This window comes from Vombatus ursinus, unplaced genomic scaffold (genome assembly GCF_900497805.2).
Source record: "Vombatus ursinus unplaced genomic scaffold, bare-nosed wombat genome assembly UNPS02009824.1, whole genome shotgun sequence".
Lineage (NCBI taxonomy): Eukaryota > Metazoa > Chordata > Mammalia > Diprotodontia > Vombatidae > Vombatus > Vombatus ursinus.
In genome coordinates, this window is record NW_020949602.1 from 3,976,822 (window position 1) to 3,999,529 (window position 22,708).

Here is a 22,708-nt window from a genome sequence, read left to right on the forward strand (position 1 = left end):
TAAGAAGGAAAGAGGGAGAGAGAGGAGAGAGGAAGAGAGAGAGGGAGAGAGGGAGAGAGAGAGAGAAAGAGAGAGGGAGGGAGGGAGGAAGAGAGGGAGGGAGGAAGAGAGAGAGGAGAGAGGGAGAGAAGAAGAGAAAGAGGGTTTTGCCAACCTTACAGAAACATCTAAATCTATGATGCTGTGAACCTGGGTCACAGATCCAAGAAATAACTTTCTAGAGGCCACATTGGTTAGCAACAGAGTGGGCACTCAAACCTGTGTCTTTTGAATTCCCAGCTCCAATATGCTCCAGCCATGCCATGTTGTAGCTTGTTAAACAGCAGGTGATCGTGACTTTCCCCAGTGGATGCATGTGTTGTGTTCTCAAGAAGAAGAAAAAAGAGGGAGCAAGAGAGCACAGGCGAGAACCAGCATAAAATATATCCATATACCAACAATGATAGATGCATACGTTAGAAAATTTCCAGCAGACCTGCCCTATAAATTGTCATTTAAATTTGCAATTTAAAAACACTGTCTGCTTTCTTGATTCCGCTGACTGTATACTGGAGAGAAATAATGGAATCCTAATAAGCCATGTTTAAATGGCATCTCCAGCCTCTCAGACAGAGAGAGCGGCAGGAGAATTCTAAGAGGGGAAAATAAATCTACCAGGAATCGGGGAAAGGACCAGAACTAAAGAGTTGCACTAATCACTTGATGAGAGATACCAGGAAAATATATTCTCAGTGGTTTCCAAGTTGACTTCTTCAGAGGAGCAGGGCTGGTGGCTCAGCCCCCATCTCGCCCAACCCCCACCCCAAAGTCACCAAGAGGGCACTAAACAGTGTTCAGTGTTTACTTTTCAGCACATTAAAACAGATGAACCAAGAAATCACAGCACAGGGGACCAGATATCAAGTCGATAAGCTGAGGTTAAAAGACTCCAGCTGCAGAAAAAGCACTCAGGGCTCAGAGGCAGCCATTAGCAGAGAGAAACATGCTTCTTTCTTTGGGTGATAGGCCTGAAGTGTCCTCCAAGAGCCAGGCTTAATTATAACTCACATTGCGATAGCATCTTAAGGGTGACAGAATGCTTTCATTATAACTTCTCAGCACATGTGGTGTGTCTCCCAGCCAAGAAATGTGGTGTAATAGATAGAGCACTGGGGTTGGTGTGAGGAAGGCTTTGGTTCAAATTCTGCCTCTGATGTTCATAAGCTCTGGGTGAATCATTTGACCTCTCCCAGCCTCAGTTTCCTTATCTATAATATGAATATAATAGCTCATGGGATCATTGTGAGGATCAAATAAGATATTCTAGCTCATTGCCTGGCATAGTGTTCAATGCTTAATAAATGTGTGTTGATTGATTGATTGATTGGTTGACACAAAACACTTTCCAAACCTTATGGAAATGGCAGTTATGATCAAGAGGCAGATGGCTATGTGTAGAGAGGAAAATAAGCCACATATACAAAATTATTTAATATTAGAATAGAAATTCCTTGAGGCCAAGAGTATCCCCAGTGCCATATGTATAGTAGGTGCTTACTATGTGCTTATTAATTTGAAGGGGGTCATGAGGTAGAAAGTGTAAACACTATGATCACTTCTGTTGTCAAGTAAGGAAATGGGCCCAGAGTAGAAGTCATCAGTGCAGTGTTGCACAATTAGGAAGTGTCAGAGGCCCGCCTTGACTCAAAGGCCAGCTTCCTCCCCACTTTAGTATGGCACTGTCCAAGACAGCTTCTGAATGAGAGGTAATACAGAGTACTGCACACTCCTAAGACCACAATATGAAAGATCTTGGGCTGGAGGGGGCCATAGAAGTTCTCTGTTCTAAGATGCCAGTAACTTTGGGATGTCCTAGATTTGAACATTCTCTACGCTGATACAGAACATCACTTGTCCACACCCGCCCATTCTGGGTCACTCTTGTTCATGTCCTCCCAGAAGCCCACTGCAGGAGGTCCACTCAAGATGCCAGAGGCCTTTCCTGATTTCTCCTGGCATTGCAAAGGCCCCTGTGGAGAATTTCTGCTGTCCACTGTCAACCCCTACCCTCAACATATGATGGCCTACTGCTAGGGCAGTACAGCACTTGGCACGTATGCATAAACGTTCACTGACTCTTCTCTTCCTAGCACACATATCCACGGTGACCTCTTTTACCACTGTTCTTCCAAATTCCTCATTGACTTAGTGCCTGCTCAGACCCACCATGCCCTAAGAAATGCTTACTGTCATTTCATAGGCTCACAGGAGCTGGAAGGGGCTTTAAAGACCACCCAGTTCAACCTCCATATTTTACAGATGAGGAAACTGAGGAACAGATGGGTGGTGATGTGTGCAAGATCAGACATGAGGAAAGGGAGAACCAGATAAGTTGGGTGATTGGCCAAGGGCTGTGCAGCTCATAAGTTTCTAAGGGACTATTGGAACTCAGGCCTTCCTGTCTCCAGGTTCAGCACTCAGGCCACTATTCCAGCCAGCTTCCTCATTTCTTCAGAGACTATTGTGTCCAGTCTCTCACAATCACATAGCAATTCAATCAACACTTACTAAGTGCCTACTAAATGACACAAATAACTACAAAACAAAGTAATCCCTGATACGTGCTTAAGAGACACCCAAGCTGTGTGATGAGCAAGAGGGCATAAAAGGGTTAGGCTATGGAAGGGCTTCCTGGAGGAGGAGCATTTCAGTTGGGAGAGCTCAATGGCAGGACATCAGAATCCTCAGTCTTCAGCCAAGGTTGAAAGGTGGAAAGAGAGGCACCGCCGATGCTTAGCCAAGCACCATGAAGCCAGCAAGATCTTATGGATCTGGAGAGAGAGTCCTGAGCAAGATAGAAACCACAAAGAAACGACTGTGCTCCAGACTTTGTGAGAAACTGAGCTCAACTGGTCTAGGAAAGAGTGAAGGATGTGAACTAATTAGGCCATTGGAACTCTGCAAAGCCCCTGACCATAGAGAAATGGGCTCACAGACAGAAGTCTTGGGTTCATGTCATGACTCTTATGCTTGATGGCTGAACCACGGTAAGCAAGCCACTTAATCTATAGAGCCACGCTTTCCTCATCTATAAAGAGGGGATAATGATATTTCTAAGATTCACCTTACAGGGCCATGGTAAGGATCAAACACAATGGTAAGAGATGACATGTTAGAATGGGGAAAAGTATTGAAGACAGAATCAGAGAATATAAGTTCAAATCCCAGTGCTGATACTTGTTCCGGAAGACAACCAATCAATCTATATCATTTATTAAACCTCTACTGTATTCCAGGCAGTATCTTAGTCCCTGGAGTGATACAAGACAACTCATTTCTCTAGGCCTCAGTTTCCTCATCTGTAAAATGAGTGGGGTAAAATCAATGACCTCTGAGGTCCCTTCTAGTTCCAAATCTTCAGATTCTAAGACAGAGAATGCATGATAAGTCCATCAGCTACTAAGAGGTATCAGGTGGGAAAGAGATTAGACTTCTTTCTGTTTGGCTCCAGAGGGTGGAATTAGGAGAACAGATCAAAGACAGTAAGAAGAGAATTCGAGCTTGACACATAAGGGAAAAAAATTAAGCTGTCCAAACCAAAGCACCACCATGCCTCCCATAGGACCATTGGAGGTAATGAGTCCCCCATCACTGAAGATCAGTGAGCTCAGGGTGGATGTCAGGGATGGTAGAGAACATTTTTGTTCATATTGGGGGTGGACCAGATGAATTCTAATGTCCTTTTCAATTTGGAAATTCTGATTTCTGCCAAAAGGAAAAAGATAGAAGTGCCCAATAAAGATGGTCTTGGTGGAGTTAACCAGGCCAAAACTAGGGTAAGGTTGATCACCAGGACCAAAAACTCTTCCTCCAATATTTTCAGTCTTAAGATTCTCTGTTCACAGAATAGCATAGCCATGGAAATGACCTGGGCGATTAAGGTACATTTAATCTAGTTTCTCTCCCCATAACCTGTCATCGCAGCCTAATAGGCATAGCTACAATTCAGCCTTATCAAAGGCTGTTGGGTGCTGGCTGATGGAGCTATAACATGGACTCTCATTTTATTAGCAAGTTGTAAACTTTCCTGGCGCTATCCACAATCAAGCTGCCGCTCATAATTTCAGCCCGCTTCCTGCACACCCATCTATCCATCACCACTCCCACCCAGCTCCCAAGGCCGTTAGCACGCACCGCCACATCACTATTAATAAGGAGATGCAGCACTGATCATTTTCCCAATGATAGGGGTCCTGATCTTTTTTAGGATGCTATAATAAGAACATTTTTCATTGTTGGAGATAATTCCCTTTCCCGGGCACATTCGTCAAACGTAGTTTCCAACAGCCCCGTACATCATCCTGAATTACATGATAAGATGTGGGGCTGCTATTCGTCATTTGGTGCAACTCTCTCCAATTGTAGAGCAAGTTTATGAACTGAAGTCCAAGCTCTGTCACAGGGAACACTCACCACACCCCCCTCCACCAACTGGGAAAAGTTGGGAAATCCAAGTCATATCCCCCAAGATGAAGAAGGCCAAATGATGTCCCTTGCATTCTTCATAGAGTTCAACCACATCAATAACTGATTAGAGGTGAGTGAATGTGTGAGTGAGTGATTGTGAGTGCGTATGTGTGTGTGTAAAAGTGAATAAGCCAATAGGTTTAGAATGTAGAGCCTAAGAGAAAAAAAAAGTCTTCTAGAGAAGACTAGAAGCAGATTAAAGGTTTTAAATGCCAAACCTAGGAAGACTCTGTATTTGAACCTAGAGATAAGAAGGTGTCACTAGAATTTGTTGAGCAGGGTGGATAATATAATCAGATCCATACTTTAAGAAAAGTACTTTGTCAGGTGGTTGTAGGATGGACAGAAATGAGGAGAGCTTAATTAGGGTCATTACAATAATCCAAGTGAGAGGTGATAAGGGTCTGAACTAGCATGGTGGTTACCATGAATGACAAGTAGGAAGCACATACAAGAGACATCGTGGAGATAGAAGTGACAAGATTTGGAAACTGATGGGATATGTTGGGTGAGAGAGCAGAGTCAAAGATGGCGTTGAGGTTGTGAACCTGAGTGACTGAGTTCTCTTTTGAACATGTTATATTCGAGGTACCTACAAGACATTTCGATGGCAATGTCTGGTAGGCTGTCATCACTTTGGGGCTGAAGCTCACAAAAGAAACTAGGGCCAGATAAATCGATCTGAACAACGTCTGTGTGAGATGATAATTGAATCTATGAGAGCTAATGAGATCATCAGACAAAATGGTACATAGTAGGGATCGATAAACTACAGGTTAAGGGCCAAATATGGTCTGCCCCCTGTTTTTGTATAACCTGTATTTAAAGTTGTAAAACTCGTTCTTAGCTTAGGGATGAACAAAACCAGGCAGTGGGCCTGATTGCTGACAAGTCCTAGCATAAGGGTAAAGCAGGAAAGGGTCCAAGGTAGACCCCTGAAGTTCAGCCACAAAAAGGGGTGTAGTCTGGAGGATGGGTCAGCAAAGGAGACTGAGAAGGAGTGGTCAGAGAGGCAGGAGGAGAAGCAGAAGCCAGCAAAGTCAGGAAAACAAAGAAAGAAGAGAGTGTCCAGGAGGAGAAAATGGTCAACACTGGCAAATGCCAGAGAGAGGTCAAGAAGGTGGAGTGCTAAGACGAGGCCATTAGAGGTGGCAATTAAGAGATCCTTGGAAACGTGAGAGTGCAGCTTTCTTTTATCTCTCAGATCTGGAGTTATTATTATTATAAACAATACAAATAATAATAATAAACACCATGTAAACAACACTTCAAGTTTTAGAAAGCATTTTACAAACATCTCTTTTGAATCTTACAACAACTAGACAAGGTAAGGGCTTCCAACTCTGTATTCCACATTTGGAAACTTAGGGAGGGTAAGTGATGAAGCCCATAGTCACCCAGCTAGCAACTGTCACGAGAATGATGCAGAATCAGAGGGGCCCAGCACAGCCATTTAGTACAGCCCACCCACCATAGGAATCCCCACTTCATCATAATTGACAAAAGGAAATCTAAGTAAGAGTTAAATGCAGGTCTACCCGATGCTAAGGTCAAAGGGTTAATTACATGTTTTTCGCAAGATCATGGTTAAATGTAGAGTTGGGGCTAGAACTCGGGGACCTAGCATTCCTCCTACTCTTCTGTCAAGCAGCTCAAAGTGGGGAACATCTGCTGTCGTTCCACTCACCACACAATGCTTTGTCTCCTTCTGGGGTCCCTCTTTCTTCCGTGTGTTGGGGCTCCCAAAGCTCTGTCATTCATCTTCTTCTCCTCCCTCTCCTCCTCTTCTGCCTTCTACCCACTTTTCTGGCTTCCACAATCATTTTTCCGTGACTCCCAAAGTGACCACAGAACACCTTGCGTGGACCTTCTTGGGATGCTGATCATATAACATTGAGTACTATGGTAATTTGCATTTGTACTATCGCCCTCCTAGTGTGTGAGCTTTGGGAGGGCAGGGGCCATGGGTTACCATTTCTCCCAAGCACTGGGCCCTGAACACAGTAGTGGGAGCTCAAAAATTATTTGTCAAATGAATGGAACAAAAGAAAAAAAAAACAATGAATTGGTGAACAAATGAGTCTTCCCTCTAAAACCCTGGAATATTTAGTTTACGTATCTCCGATCAACAAGTCTACTGTGTGTCAGACAATGGTGCTACAAGACTCAAAGTGAAATAATCCCTGTCCTAAAAGATCTTATATGTTATGGTTTAGGACATATCACACTATCCCATTCCACACTGCACTGTTTCCTGCTGGACTATGTAAGCTTCATGATTTAAGGCTTATATCTTATTCAGTCTTATACTAGGACCATCATAGGGCCTTATACAGAGTGAGAACCTAGTAACTTTTTTTATTTTTTACCTAATGAATGCTAAAAAGTCTCTAATGATCTCCCATTTGGGGACCAAAGGATAGACTTGAGAATGAGTCAAAAAACAAAAACAAAAACCTGGGTTTAAATTCTGGCTCCAACATTTCTTAGCTATATAACCTCAGGCAAACCTTATCACTTTTCTAGATCTGTTTTTTCAGCTCTAAAATATGAATTAAAAAAAACAAACATTTTCAATCTATACCTTACAGGGTAGTCACCTAAAGAGCTATTTGCAAACTCTAAAGCACAGCAGAAACATAAGCTATCATAATTATAATAATTGCTGCCTCAGGATAAAGTCCAAATGCCTAGTCCATCATTCAAGGCCTGCCACAATCTGGCCCCAATATTTTTCCCTCATTGTATCTCTTCTCATTCACAGATACCCCCTTGCAGCCTGGTTGATTCATTGTTCTCTTGGCCCAATTTGGGCACTCCTTCTGCTCTCCTCCTCCTCTTGATGAATGCTTCCCTTCCTTCTGTGCCCAGGCTCTGGCTTACCTCTCACCCAATCCTCAGGGAGCCCTCCTCTAAATCCTTAGAGACTTACACTTGAAACCATCCATCTGGTCCTGAATATACAGAATTACAAAATCAAATAACTCATACATCCTAGGTCCCAAGCCAATCAGAATACCCACCATTCCCAGAACTTGTCCTGCCACTTCTGGATTCCCTGTTCTCCATGCCCAGAATCCTTTCCCTCTTTCCTTCTCTCTCCCCTTCCCCCCATACTTCAGCATGTTCTAATGACCCTTTCCTACCTTTGATATCCAGCTCTAATGCTGACTCCAGGAAAACTTCTCCGATCCTTCCTGCGTATAAATGATATCTTCCATCCCTGACCAGACATCCCCTCTACCACACATGTTAACAATGCTCAACTAGCCTCTGCTTGCAGACCTCCAAGAAGGAGAAGCCTGGTGTCTCCCAAGATGACCCATTCCATTTGGGGACAGCCATGACCAGGAAATGTGAGGGCAGAAGATAAAACCAGATTCCTCCTAACTCAGTCTAGCACACCTATCATTAGACCACGTTGCCTCTCAGTGATGGGATGGTGTCACTGTCTTTAAAAGCCTCTCTCCTTGGAAGTGAGACAACCAGCAGACAGCTCCTTCCCCACCCCTACACCATGTATTCTGATGAAAGCCACAAAATATCAATGGATTTCTAGGAAGGGCCCTTACTCTGGAAAATCTATAGAAGGGGAGATATAAGAGTCACGTAGGATGAGGATGCTTAGTGGGTGGTGATCTGCATTGTGGGAGGGAATATTCACACTGGTGAGATCAGATGTACATCAAAGCACCAAGAACTAATCCCTCTTCAGTCCATTTAATCCACATTCTCTTTCTTCTTACCCTGACTCACCTATATAGTATTTTTTTTTAGGAAGTTTGGACATTTTAGGGAACATCTTCCTTCAATCATCAGAAATGATCCACTTGTGGGAAATGCATTTCAGAAAGAAAACTTGTGATCAGGAGAGTGTTCAGAGGAGGGTAACCAGGAGGGTGAAGGGCCCTGAGTTTATGCCATCTAAGAATCAGATAAAGGAAATGGGCATATTTATCATGAAGGAAAAAAAGAAACTTGGAAGGGAAGGGGTAGATATGATCGCTGTTTTCAGGCACTTCAAGGACTGTGTGAAGAAGACAGATTAGACTTACTAGGGTGTCCCAAAAGGCAGGCCTAGAAACAATGGGCAGGAGTTTCAGTGAAACATACTTGGGGGGAAGGCGAGGAAAAGTTCTCATTAATTGGAGCTGTCCAAACATGGAGGGAGCTGCCTTGGAAGGTAGTTGGTTTCTACTCATCCAAGGATTATAGGATCATAGGTTTAGAAGTCAGATATATGTTAGAGGCCATTGTATCCAACCCCCTTATTTTACAAATGAAGAAACTGAGGCTCAGAGGAGTAAAGTCTGAGATCAAGAAGCCATCGAGTAAGTGCTTGAGCTGGGATATGAAGCTAAGGTCTTCCAGATTCCAAATCCAGCAACCTCCTCGCTATACTGGAGGTTTTCTAACAGGAGTCGGATGACAATAAGGGTCAGACTGTGTTTGGATCTTGTTGTTTTGTACTTTGTTTTGCTTTAAATATCAAAGGAAATGATGTGTGAGAGGCATTTGCTCTGTGCCATTTGGCCCCAGAGGGCAAACCTATGAATAATAGGTGAAAGCTGAAAATAAGAAAATTTAGGATTGACCTCAAGGAAAATAAAACAAAACAAAGCCTTCCTAACAATTTTTGTTGATGTTCACTTGTTTCAGTTGTGTCTAACTCTTCATGACCCTTTTTGGGATTTTCTTGGCAAAGATACTAGAGCAGTTTGCCATTTCCTTCTCCAGCTCGTTTTACAGATAAGGAAACTGAGGCAAACAGGATTAAGTGATTTGCCCAGAGAAACATAGCTGGTATAGTGTCTAAGGCTGGATTTGAATTCAGGTCTTCCTGACTCCAGGCCTAGCACTCTATCCACTGAGCCACCTAGCTACCCTTCCCTAACAATTAGATCATTCCAAAAGTGGAACGAACTGCTTTGAGAGGTCATTGGGTCATAGATTTAGAGCTCTAAGGAACTTTAGGAACCACCAAGCTGACCCCATTTGTTTGACAGATGAGGCAACCAAGGCACTGAGAACAAAGTTCCTTGTTCAGGATCACAAAGCCACTAAGCATCTGAAGTGAGATTTGAACTGGAGTCTTTCTGGCTCCAAGCACAGTGCTCCATCCTCGGAGGGCTCCAAGCAGAGGCCTGGTCTCTTCTATTACAATCACATATATTACAACAAGGATTCCTTTCAAGTATGGGTTGGTTTAATAGCTGCTGGGCTCGTTTCCAACTCCCAGTCCCACGCTCTGGGATCTTCAAAGACTTTGGGAGACACTGTATGGAAGATTCATGAAAGACATCAAGAATTATAAACCGATAACAATAAGATGGTACTATGGCAGTCTATCCCTTCTTTGATTTCTAATACTTTATTTATTTGGGTATAGGTTGCATTCACATTCTCCTCCTTCCCTGAGGAGAAGACAAGCTCCCTGAGGTCAGGAAATGGTTTATATTTCATCTTTGAATCTTCAAGGCCTAGCAGAGTTCCTGGTACTCAGCAGGCACTTAATAAATGTTTGCCATATTGAAATCAATTGAATGGAAGGAATCCCCATGGCAACGAGATCTCAGAAACATCCATCAAAGTGTCAAAACATGCCTTATAATATGGTAAATTACACTCCCAGATGTTCCCAGGCACACATCTGGAAAGGATAAGGAGCTTACTGAACAGCAGTTACAGAGGAGAAGGCAAAATCCTTCTTATAATTGCTGCTCTGAACATCTCGGAGTCCCCAGGCAGGGCTTATACATGCAACTTTCAAAAAAAAATCATGTGTATCATTTCCCTCCCAACATTTATGCCACCATTTAAACTTGAAACGAAAATTCTTACTGAAAATGACCCTGCTGAGTGAGGTATTCCTTAATAAATTAAAAATCATATACTCACAGAAAGGGATGAGGTCTCTATTAGGCCTGCATAATAAAATCTGACGGTCAATTTTACTATAGATAACTGCCTTGTCTCCCCAAGAAGAGCCTCCCCTACCAACCAAAGGGAAATTTATGTATTAGCGTAATTAAAATCCTTGATTTTGAAGTTTTCCAGCTTGCAAATCACAGGTAGAGACAGAAGAGACCCATTAACTGGGTGAGTTCTCTCCCCCAGATGTGACAGGGCCCTGGCATAAATCTGCCCCAAACAGTGCTGGCCTGCCTATTTTCCCTAATAAATGTGACGCCTGAAGAAAGTAACCCCAGATCTCTTTACTTGGAGATTTACTGTTGGGCCTGTGAACCCAACTCCACTCTGCCTGAGACTGAGTAAGGATGGCCCAGTGACTTTAGAATCTTGGTGCGTCAGAATTCTGAGAGACTTTAGCGGTCAGCTTGGCCAAACTCCATCCAAAGGATGGATCTCCCCAATAATATCCCTAAACAAGCTAGCTCCTCTCTATTCCACCCAGACTACTCCAGGAGTGTGTCGATGCTACCCTCCAAAAATAGTAATTTCCATCTGAGGATAACTCTTATTCTTATCTTGATATATAAACCTTCCATTTACCCTGTACCTATCTTGGATGTACAATGTTTTTTCATGGTGTCTCTCACATTAGGATGTATGCCCTTGAGGGCAGGGACCTTGCTTTTTGCTTTTCTTTATATCCTCAGGACTTGCTACAGTGCCTAGGATATAGTAAGCACATAATAAGTGCTTATTAATTGACTATACATATTCCTTCCAGTAGAATGTAAGCACCTTGAGGGCAGGGACTATTTCCATTTTTATTTTTGTATCTCACTACCTAGCACAGTTCATGGCATATATAATACATGCTAATTAAATTCTTTTTCATTCATTTATAAGTGCCTGATGAATTGAACTGAATTCTTTAGAAGCTCTTTCTTATATTAATTCTAGATTGGCATTCTTTTAAACTTTTCATCCCATGGTCTCCCACTGCATCCAGGGCCGTCTCCAGTCATCTTGATCTATATCTGGCCACTGGACCCAGATGGCTGGTGACTTTGCATAGCCCTGCCTTATTTACATCCCATTCACTTGCATGTCATGATATCACCTCCCTAATGTCATGGTCCTCTTTGAGAATGAAGGACAAACAAGAATAACAACCCATGAGTTCTAGTTCTCTTCTCTGGTGCCAAGTAGAATAAGTTTAATCATTTTTTTTTGAGATGACAGTTCTTTAAATATTCAAAGGTAGAACGTAAACATCAGAGATGCTTGCTAAATTGAAATAAATCTCCCCTAAGTCTTCTTTTCTCCAGGTTAAATATTTCTTTTTTGCAGTTCATGGAGTCCCAGAATTTTAGAACTGGAACAGAGTCTGAGGGATTAGCCAGGCTAACTCGGGCATTTTATTGATGAGAAACCAAAGCCAAAAGTAGGAAGTTGGTTTTCTCAAGGTCACCGAGCTGATTAATTAAAGCTAGAACTCAAATACAGATCCTCAGCACCCCTGCAACTTACGACCTCAGGCAAGACATGTGTTTCTGGCTAAGATTCAATCACTCCATGAATCCTAAGGATATTCTTATTGGAATGCCCTATACCCCATCCTGGGAATACAAAGGCTTTTAACAATTAAACAGTCCCTACCCTCAATGGGCCTGCATTCTATCAAAATGTGCTTTGGTAAATAAACATATAAATATAATAATGAATATATTTACAGAGGGCTTTAAGCTTTGCCATCATGTTATCTCATTCAATACTTTCAAAAGCTATTATTATCCCCTTTTTACAGAGGAGGCAACTGAGGCTGAGAAAAGTTACATGACTTGACCAAGGTCACACAGCAAGTAAGTGCCTGAGGCTGTACTGGAATTCACACCCTTTGAACTCCAAGTCCAATGTCTCTCCACTGTGCCATCAACTGCTCTAGTTACTAAGTAACTGGAGGAGTAAGAGGTGGTAAGGCCTTATGGAGGAGATGGGACATGAATTAAGCTTTGAAGTAATCTAGGGATTCTCAGAGGTAGCAAAGAAGAGGGAATTCCTGCTAGGCATGGGGGACAGACTGGCAAATGGATGGAGGTAGGAGCAATGTTGTTTGTGACCACAGGAAAGCGCTGAAGGCAGGTTATTTGCCTATATCAGACTGCTTGCCATCTTGGGGAGGGAGGGAAGGAGGGAGAAAACATTTGGAACTCAAAATCTTATAAAAGTGAATGCAGAAAACTATCTGTATATGTAATTGGAAAAAAAATAAAATACTATTAAGTGGGGGGGGGAAATGAGGTCAGGTTATTTGAGGAAGCTCATTTTCCCTTTCCGTTCAGAATCACAGAATGCCAAGGTTGAAAAGGGCCTCAGAATAACAATAAAATAATAAACATTTATATGGCACTTTGCAAAGCACTTTACATATGCCGTCTCACATTACCCCCAGAATTCTGAGCAGTAAGAGCTATTATTATCCCCATTTTATAGAAGAAGAAACTGAGGCAGGCAAAAGTTAGGTGACTTGCTTAAGGTCACACCCTACTAGGAAGTTTCCAAAGCTAGATTCAGAGTCAGGATCTCCTGACTCCAGGTTGAGTGTTCAATCCACCATGCCTCTAAATTACTGATGTCATTATTCTTATTACTTTTAATGATAATAAGAAAATAGTAATGGTAATAATAATAATGGCAGAAGTTATACAGTACTTGCAAGTTTCCAACATGCTTTACATATGTTAGCTCATTGGACTCTCACAACCTTGGAAAGTAGGTATTATTATTATAGTCCCCATTTTTCAGATGAAGAAACTGAGGCTGAGAAGGGTTAAGTGACTTGCTCAAGATCAAACAATGGGTCTCCGGACACCAAGTCCAGACTTATATCCATTGCACCACTTAGGTGCCCCACAGCTGAAAGAGATCTTAGAACATAGTCAATCAGTCAATTAATACACCATTACCTATTAAGTACCCATTATCTCTGAACTATGCACTAGGGATAGAAATACAAAACTCTCTCTAATTACAAAGAGCTTTCATTCTAAAAGAAGAGATGTGGGACTGAAGAAGCTGAGGGGGCTGGGGCCAGATATAAAGATCTGGGAGTCATTGACATAGAAGTGAGAATTAACTGCTGAAGGATAGACAGAGAAAGACAGATGAAGAGAGAGAGAGAGAGAAGAGAGGGAAGGAGAGAGAGACAGAGACGGACAAAGAGAGACAGAGACAGACACACACAGAGAGAATTTGGGAACAGGATGGGTTCTTAGAATTTAGAACATTAGAACACAATATTAGAGTTAGAATCATAGAGACAATTTTGTACAACTCCCAAATTTTACACCTGAAAACACAGAAGTAAATGTTTGTTGAATGAATGGGCCAACATAGGTGTCATTCTTTATCTCTGTTCACCCTCCCAAGGCCTAGCCCAGCGTAGGCACCTGATGTTTCTCCTCATTGGATGGAACATTGATCCCTCAGCCATATCCCCACCAGCATCTTTTCCCCAGGGATGTCCTTGTAAGGCATTTGCTACCTCTGATAAGTTCTCTAGGAAGCACTTAGGAAGATTCACTACACAAATGTGGAGCATTTATTTACCAAGGGCATCTTAGCTTTTAAATTTTTTTTTTTTATTTTTAGGCAGTTGGGGTTAAGTGACTTGCCCAGGGTCACACAGCTAGTAAGTGTCAAGTGTTTGGTCCGAGGTCACATTTGAACTCAGGTCTTCCTGACTTCAGGGCCTGTGCTTTATCCACTGTGCCACCTAAGGTGTCCCTGCCCCTAAACTTTTTAAAAGAAGCAGGGAAGCCATGTCTTCTCTAAGAATAAATGAGGCCATTAGTCAGAAAAAATAGATGACATTTATGCAAGTGGGTCCTTCAGCTTCTTAAGCAGGTGGAGGCTTGAGGCACCAGAGCCTCTCAGGGCCAAGGTGGAAAGTGAAGAACAGAGACCAAGTCAACAAGAGATAACAAAACCTGTAGGATCCTATCGGGCAGCAGGGCCAAGAGAAAACTTACTGCCGTGCACCCAAATGGTCATATTCCAGGACACTTTAAGACAAAGAAAGAAAATGCTATCGGAGCTGGACTTTGAATCAGGGAGACCTAAGTTTGAAAACTACCTCTGGACACTTACGAGCTATATGATCTTGGGAAAGTCACTTAACCTCAGTGTGCCTCAGTTTCCTCAATTGTAAAATAGGGAAAGTAACAGTACCTACCTTCCTGGGTTGTAAGGATCAAATGAGATCATATTTGTAAAACACTTAGCCTGGCATATAGTAGGTGCTATATAAATGCTTATTCCCTCCCCTTCCCTTCTCTACTTTCCTACTTACTACCTGTATGACCTGGGGAAAAAACACTCTATCTCTCTGGACCTCAGTTTCCCCTTTTGTAAAATGAGGAGGTTGAGGTTCCCTTTACCTCTAGATCAATTATTCTCTGAGCAGTGCATAGAGTGTTGGGCCTGGAGTCAGGAAGACTCATCTTCCTGAGTTCAAATCCGGCCTCATTTACTTACTAGCTGTGTGACCCTGGGCAAGTCACTTCACCCTATTAGCCTCAGTTTCCTCATCTGTAAAGTGAGCCATAGAAGGAAAGGGCAAAATACTCCAGTATCTTTACCAAGAAAACCCCTAAATGGTGTCACGAAGAGTTGGACGTGACTGAAAAACAAATGAACAACAAAAATGAACATACTGTATTTACTCATTTCCCACTACTTTTTATTTGCTATGAATATATTGTTTTCCCTCAGTAGAACATCAGCCCCCTTGAGGGTAGGGAGTTTTTTCCTTTTTGAATCCCTAGGGTCTTGCTTGATTCCTGGCACAGAATAGATGCTTAATCAATGTGGGTTAAATTGAAATGCCTTGAGCAGTCACTGGGGAGTTCAGATTAGAGAGTGTTTTTCCAATTTTGTAGATAAGAAAACTGAGGTTCATCAAGTCTAATGACTTGCCCAAGGTCCCACAGCTACAGCCCAGCCTTTCTGAAAGGTGCCGAGGCCAGTGAACCCTGTTTCATTCTCTTCCTGCTGTTACCCAGGAGTCACTGGCACAGATTTCCTCATGGCAGGTAATGAACCTGAAAAGCACACACTTGTTTCCAACCATCCATCAAATCCCACTTCTGGAATCAGCCCCATCTGGGGGAGATGCACATGTTGTGACACAATCCAATAAAAAATAAATGAAGGAAATGGCTTTATTTCTGACTTCATCCATCTCTTGTTTGAACAGCAAATACACTAGTTGAAGTTTATACACAGCCTGTCAGAAAACTCATTCTCCTGTGAAATATGCTTATGGTTAGCTTTGATGTGAAGCATTCCTGCTTGTTTTCAACAGGTTTGGAGAGGAGAGAGGAAAGAGAGAGGAGAGAGGGAGAAAGAGAGAGAGAGAGACGGACAGACAGACAGACAGATAGACAGAGAGACAGAGACGGACAGACAGACAGACAGATAGACAGAGAGACAGAGACAGAGACAGAGACAGTAAGGGAGAGAGGAAAAGAAAGGAAGGAAGGAGACAGAGAGACAGTGAAAGGGGGTTGGGAAGGGAAAGCATTCTCCAGGACTGTTTCACAGAATCCCAGAACCTCAGCCAAGGAAAAGATCCCAAAGGCAATCTAGTCCAATTGGTAACTGACCAAAAATTATCCTCTCCTCTCCACATCCCTAGCCTTTGCTTGAAGCCCTCTACGGAAGGAGGGGACCTCCTCTCATCTCTCCAGGAAGCCTATTTCACTTCCAGATAGTTCTAATCACTAGGAATTATTGCCCAACATGGACCCTACATTTTTCTCCATGCAACTTTCACCCCTGCTGCCAATTCTGCCCTCTGAGGCTAAGCAAAGCAAGGGAAATTCTTAAAATTCCTGTCAAATATCTTCTTTTGTGGAGAGAGGGCCCCCAATATCATATTGGGGATGCTATTTTTAGTTAACAAAGCCTAGGCCCTAAGGCTATTTCAATCCAGAAAAGGGCCCTGGAGGTTCAGTTTCAATTTGGGGTCATATGGGTCTAGCCTCCAATAGGACAACTGCAAACTCACAGCCAGTAAGGTGCCCAATAACAGAATAGGACCATCCCTTCATGAATATTTATTGAACTGAATAGCCTTAATATCAGGGAAGAGTCAGATGGATTCAATAGAATCTCTTTCTAAACCCCCCAACAGCTCCATGAGTTTTATCTGTTTTCATTTCTTACTACCATCTTCTTTCTCTCTCTCGTCTCCTCTCCCCCTCTCCCCCTCCCTTTCCTTCTCTTCCTCCTCCTCTTCATTCTTCTTCTCTCTCCCTCTCCTCTCCCTCTCCTTTTCAACAAACATTTATTCAGTGCTTCCAGTATATGCCATGGAATGTGGATACAAAGAAAAGTATAAGAACAGTGCCTGCCCTTGAGAAACTCACAGTCTAACTGGGGAGACAACAAGCAAACGATGATATACCAACAAAATTAAAAACAGGATAAATTGGAGATAATAATCAGAGGGAATGTACCAACGTTAAGGGAAAATGCGGAAAGGCTTCTTATAGAGTGTGGAAGGTCATGTGGGACTTGGGAGGAAGCCAGGACACACACATGAGGAGGGAGAACATTCCAGGGAAAATGCCTAGAGCCTACAGATGGAGTGTCTTGTGTGAGGAACAGAAAGGAAGACCATGCCGTGGCATCACATCACAACCTGATGCCTTCCCATCTTTCTGGTCTTTTCAAATGTATTCTCAGCTCTACCCCGAGCTAGCTGTACCACCTGGAAGAAGTGACTCAGCATCTTTGAACCTCGCTAACCTCATCTGTAAACGGAGAGGGCTGCCCCTTCCAACCCTCAAGCCAGGACTTTGGTTAGGTCACTTAGTTACTAGATAGCCTACGTGGCAGACTAAAGAAAGTATTGAACTTTGAATCAGGAAGACTCAAATTCAAATCCTGTCTCAGACACTAGCAGCGATGTCCCTGGCAAGTCCCTCAGCTCCTCTGTGCCTCAGTATCCTCATCTGTAAAATGAAAAGGTTGGGCTTGAGGGCCTCTAAAGTCCCATCCACGAGTCTGTGATTCTGTGATCCAGGGTTAGTGGAACTACAGCACACTGCCTTCCCTCCTACCCCATCAATGCTTCACCGATACCGCGTCTGACCCGTAACTTTAACCAGGTAAAGGTTCCCCAGGGCTGGGCTTTGATTCTGATGAGCATTTTGTTGAGAGAAGCAAGTCGAGTTCCTCAAAGTCCCAGTTCCCGGGACCTTCACTTAAAGACAGCAGAAGCACTTGAAGGCCCACCTGCCTGCAAACTCCTTCCTCGTAGTATTCAGAGCACAGCATTATTGTGATAAATTCAGTCTTCTTTTCTTCCCTTAAAAGGATTAAGCACGGGTTCCCCGCAAAAGCACATGAGGCCTAGATATAATGCCTATATTGCTCCTGGGCGGAGTACCATTTGCAAATTCATGACAGATTTGTGATTTTGTGAGCAAAGAGAACTTTCGGTATGGAAACTCAGCTCCTCCTCCCAGCCCCCAATATGGATCTCTGCCGATCTGTCTATGATAGATTCTTTTAAAAGATAAATTCTGAAGACTTGCCTGAGGTACATAAAAGTTAAATGACTTGCCCAGGGTCACACAATCAGCATGTGTCAGAGGAAGGATTGTAACAAAGATATTCCTGACTCTGTGCCCATCACTCTATTCACCACACAAGCCTGTAATCATTACATTTTTAAATTGGTTACCTGGGCAAGACACTTAACATTCCAGTGTTCTAGGGAACTCTGAGACCGTAAGTTTCAGAACAGTTACTGGTTTTCACTTGTGGAAAGAGTCTCCACACTGGGAGTTCCCTTTGCCAGTGAAATCAGGAATGATTCTTCAACCATTTATATATATTTACACACACACACACACACACACACACACACACACTTATATAATTGTTCTCTCAGGAAACTGAGATTCTGATGGAGAAGTGACTTGAGAAAGGTCACATAGAAAATATCCAAGGTGAGACCTAAAGCCAAGTTTTCCTGTTTCCAAGATCAGCTCTTTATCCAGTGTTCCATGTTGCCTCTCATATATACTCAGATTAATATGTATTTATGGGGCACACATTATATTCTGAGGGTACATGAACCTTATGAGAGAGAACATTTTATTATGGTTTGGATTACAATTTGCATTAATGAGGAGAGTAGTCGCATGTTTGTCATTGTGGGTCCATTGAAATGATACAAAGTATAACCGTCTATGTGTACAAGAATGAAGGATGGAGGTAGAGGATAAGGAATAAAGGAGTAGAAGGTAGGGGGTGAGGAACAGGGACCAGACGTGATTTCACTGATATAAGGAATGACCAAATAAGGAAACTCCCTCCATCAATATAGTTTGGGATTTCATCTGAAACTTACACTTTTAGAGAGCTCCCAAGAGTACTGAAAGGTTGTGACTTGCTCAGGATCATATAGTCAGTATATTATCAGAGGCAAGATTTGAACCACGATCTTCCTGGTGCTTATGCCTCTCATACATGTGTATTTATATGTGTGTATGTGTGTGTGTGACAAATTAACAAATCTACCCCCATCCATAGCCTCATTCTCCTATGAGAGCTACCCTTTTCTTCGTTTCAGTTTCTTCCCTTCCAGTCACCAATGCATGCTGCCACAATCTTGACCTACAATTTGGAAAGAGGAATGCGGCAAATAGACAGAAGGGAAAGAAGACTCTTACAGGAAGACTCAGCATTTTAGCAAAACCCATTAACAAATCAGAAATGATAGCCCACTCAGAGAGGGATTCAGCCAGGCTACAGCCTTTTTGGGGGCAGAGGACTGAAGCCAGCCTCCCTCCCTTACATCCAACAGCCCAAATGATGGCATACTTAAGCCATTGCTAAAGACTCCACAACAGACCCAGTTGGAATGCTCCCTCCCCCCAGCCTTCGTCGGAAGTTTGTCTGTTCCTAGATAGCCTGTCACCTCCCAATCTGGCAAAGCCCATTAAGGCAGCAAGAGAAGGGACGCGGATTTGCCCACCTTTCTTTCTGGAGTCTCTCTTGGTGCTGGATTTAACAGCCACTTGCAGGTCTGTCTCCGTTGACATCCTATTATATCCTTAGGCCTCTTCACACAGATCCAGTGTCTTGGGCAGGCTCATTGAGAATTCCTCTCCCAGAGAACGGCTTCTCCCTTCAGATACTATGCCCACCAACAGTACATCTCACTCACTCCACTCGAGTGCTGAAACACAAAACAAACATCACGATCTTAATGGTCAGGTAGTTAAAGCAAATCGGGGGAAGAGAAAACAAGTCATTGGCAAAGGAAGCCTCATTCTCTCCCACTATCCTTCTTAAGGTAATAGGTGGGGGTCATACAAGGCAAGAGAGGCAAGTATCGTTCAGTAAATTCAGCATGGGAAAGGCCAGACTGAGATCAAAGTCCTAAGTATGAGGCTGGGCAAGATGGTGCTGGGAGCCTGATGTTTCTTTTCCAATTTGCTAATTCTAGCCTCTTTTGACTACCTGATGACAACACCAAATTATATGCCAGGAATGACTCTGGAACCAAATCATGGAGGACTCTTCCAAGGGGAAGGCATCCATCAGAAAAGCTAGATCAGTGTCCTGGTAGCCAAGAGGGGCTGCTGAGAAGTGTCCTGTGGCGATTCCTTCACTGGAGATCAGAGGGGCTATGGAGCTGACATATAATTTGGTTTGAAGGTTGGGTGACAAATGTGAACTATATAAAACTTTCCAGCAAGCCAATTTGTGGTGGTCAGTTTTGGAGGGAATGTTGTGGGAATCTAGCTAGATGGGAAGGCAGGAATATGAAGTAGAGATCAAGAGAAGGGGGGATGGAGAGAGGAAGAGGGAGGAAGGGAGGAGGGAGGAAATAAGAATAAGGGAGGGAAGACAAAGGAACAGAGAAAAGGAAAGGAAAGGAAAGAGAGACAGAGAAAGGGAAAGGAGAAGGAATAATCAAGACAGGAGAGTAAAGATTAGAGGGCAAGAGGAGAGGAGGGAAGGAGAGACACAAAGACAGAAGGGGGGATGGGGAGAGAGAAGGTGAGGGAAAGAAGAAAGGAAGGGAAAGAAAGAAAGAGAAATAAAGAAGGAAAGAAAATGAGAGAGAGAGAGAGAGAGAGAGAGAGAGCAGGAGAGGAATAAATACATACAAATATAGACTAGAATTTATTGGTTGAGTGTTGCTGTCAGGAAGCCTAACCATATCTGCCCATGGAGGAAGTGAAAAAGACCACTATTAGTTCTAGGAGCTCAGGGGTAGGATGATAACAATAATTTATACTTAGTAGCAGTTTAAAGTCTGCCAAGCACTTCCCCCATGGAAGCTCTCAGAAGTAGTTAGTAAAAGTTGTATGCCCATTTCACAGATGAAGTCATCAAGGTTCAGAGAAGTGACCTGCCCACAGTCCCATAGCCTGGAAGCCTGAATTCAAAACCAAGCCTCCTGGTTCCAATTCCAGTGTTTACACACCTAAGCCACGCTGCCTCTGAACTGCCCACATGGGTCGAAAGCCAGAACTGTAACCTCACGTCCTCTCTGGCCATCTGTAATTCCTATAACCATAACAGCTCCTGATTCTATATTGCTCGAAAGGAGCAAATCCCACTCATGAAGCACGTTCTTCATGATTACTCTGAGGGAAGTGCTATAGATAAAGAAACTGAGACTGAGAGAAAGTAAATGACTCCTCTATGGTGACACTAAGAGGAAGCATTTGGAGCCAGAATCCAAACCAATTACAGAATCACAGGTCACAGACCTAGAGTCTGAAGGGCCTTTCGAGTCCATCTGGTTGAATATATCTTTTTAGAGACAAGGAAACAGAGGTCTGAGGTCATTATGTAAGTACCCAGCATCACAGGATTTGAACCCAACTCCAACCACTCCAACACCAGTGTTCTTTGCCCCACCGCAGCCTGTCTCTCTCTCTCCACCCCAATTCTAGTCTTTCTACCATGTCAGGACCCTCAGTCTGCCAGGTCCCAGAGATGATGGGCAATCACAGCAAGGCAAAGGGGATAGGTAAGGAGAAGAAGCAAGGGGGCCAGGGAACACTTGAACAACATGAAGGCTGATGTTTATGCTAATGAAAGCTCAAAGGGACCTACATTTAAAGGTAAACTGATTTAACAGTGATAACTATCATGACTATGATTATGCTTTTGTAGACCTGAAAATCTGGCAACAAGTAAGAAGAAAGAGAAAGAATGAAAAGAAGGAAGCATCCCCCAGCCTCTCTTAATTCTATTGCCTTCCTTCCCTTAATTATCTCCTATTTATTCTGTATATAGCTTGTTGTTATATATGTGTTATCTTCCCCATTAGATTGAAAGCTCTTGAGGGCAGGGGCTGTCTTTTGCCTCTTTTTATATTCTCAGAGATTAGCACAGTGCCTTGTACAAATTAGGGGATAAATAAACCTATAATTGATTGATGATTAAAATCAGAATAATACTAGTGCCTACCTCCCAGGGTTGTAGTGAAGATCTAATGAGATAATATTTGTTAAGAGTTTAGTATGGTACTTGGGATATATTAAGCACTTAATATAACCAACCTCCCTCCACTTCCTTCCTTCCTTCCTTTTTTCCTTCTTCCTTTCCTTCTTCCCTCCCCTCCCTCCCTCCCTCCCTCCCTCCCTCCCTTCCTTCCTTCCCTTATTTCCTTCTTTCCTCACTTTGCTGTCATTGATGAATTTAAGTCACCTCTCTGAAATACACACCTCCCATTCTACATAAAAGTATTTCTATTTAAGAGCCTCAAAAATGACTTATGAATTTCAAGAATAAGAAGATAACCTACATATACATACATGTATGTACATATGTATGTATGTACAGTGAAGTCTCCTTGGTCCCTAATAAAGAAGGAAACAAGCCATGAGAGCTTAGCAAGATAATGCCATTGCCTAGACCACAGTCCTGTCTTGATGTCTTAAGAAGTCAAGAAGCCTGGGCCAAGTCTGAGATGGAACCTCAAATTATTTCAGAAATACATTTATCTGTAATTAGGCAGAATCAAGTCCACCACAACTTGGAACAATGTGACAATTAAAATCACTTTTTCTCTCCCCATCCCTTGCAGGAGAAGCTGTGAAATTCTATCAGAGAAATTCAGACTCTTCCCGAATTTTGAAAAGCTTCAATAATGTTTCTTGGAGCCATGCAATCTCTGGTAATTTAATATTCCTGAAGTGTGTCAGGTTTTTTATAATGAGCTGTTCACATCGAGATGTACACTACAGACACT

The 22,708-nt window shown here is 42.8% G+C and overlaps 1 protein-coding gene across 8 annotated transcripts in view; it reads right to left on the minus strand.

The window, feature by feature from the left end:
* DAB1 (DAB1, reelin adaptor protein) overlaps positions 1 to 22,708 on the minus strand; it is a 705,788-nt gene that overhangs the window by 276,942 nt on the left and 406,138 nt on the right. For all 8 annotated transcript variants that reach the window (XM_027852803.1, XM_027852805.1, XM_027852810.1 and 5 more), the window contains exon 2: positions 19,469 to 19,672. In XM_027852803.1, the coding sequence (XP_027708604.1) occupies positions 19,469 to 19,535 (67 nt within the window). In that variant the 5' untranslated portion in view covers positions 19,536 to 19,672. The remainder of the gene's footprint in view (positions 1 to 19,468; positions 19,673 to 22,708) is intronic.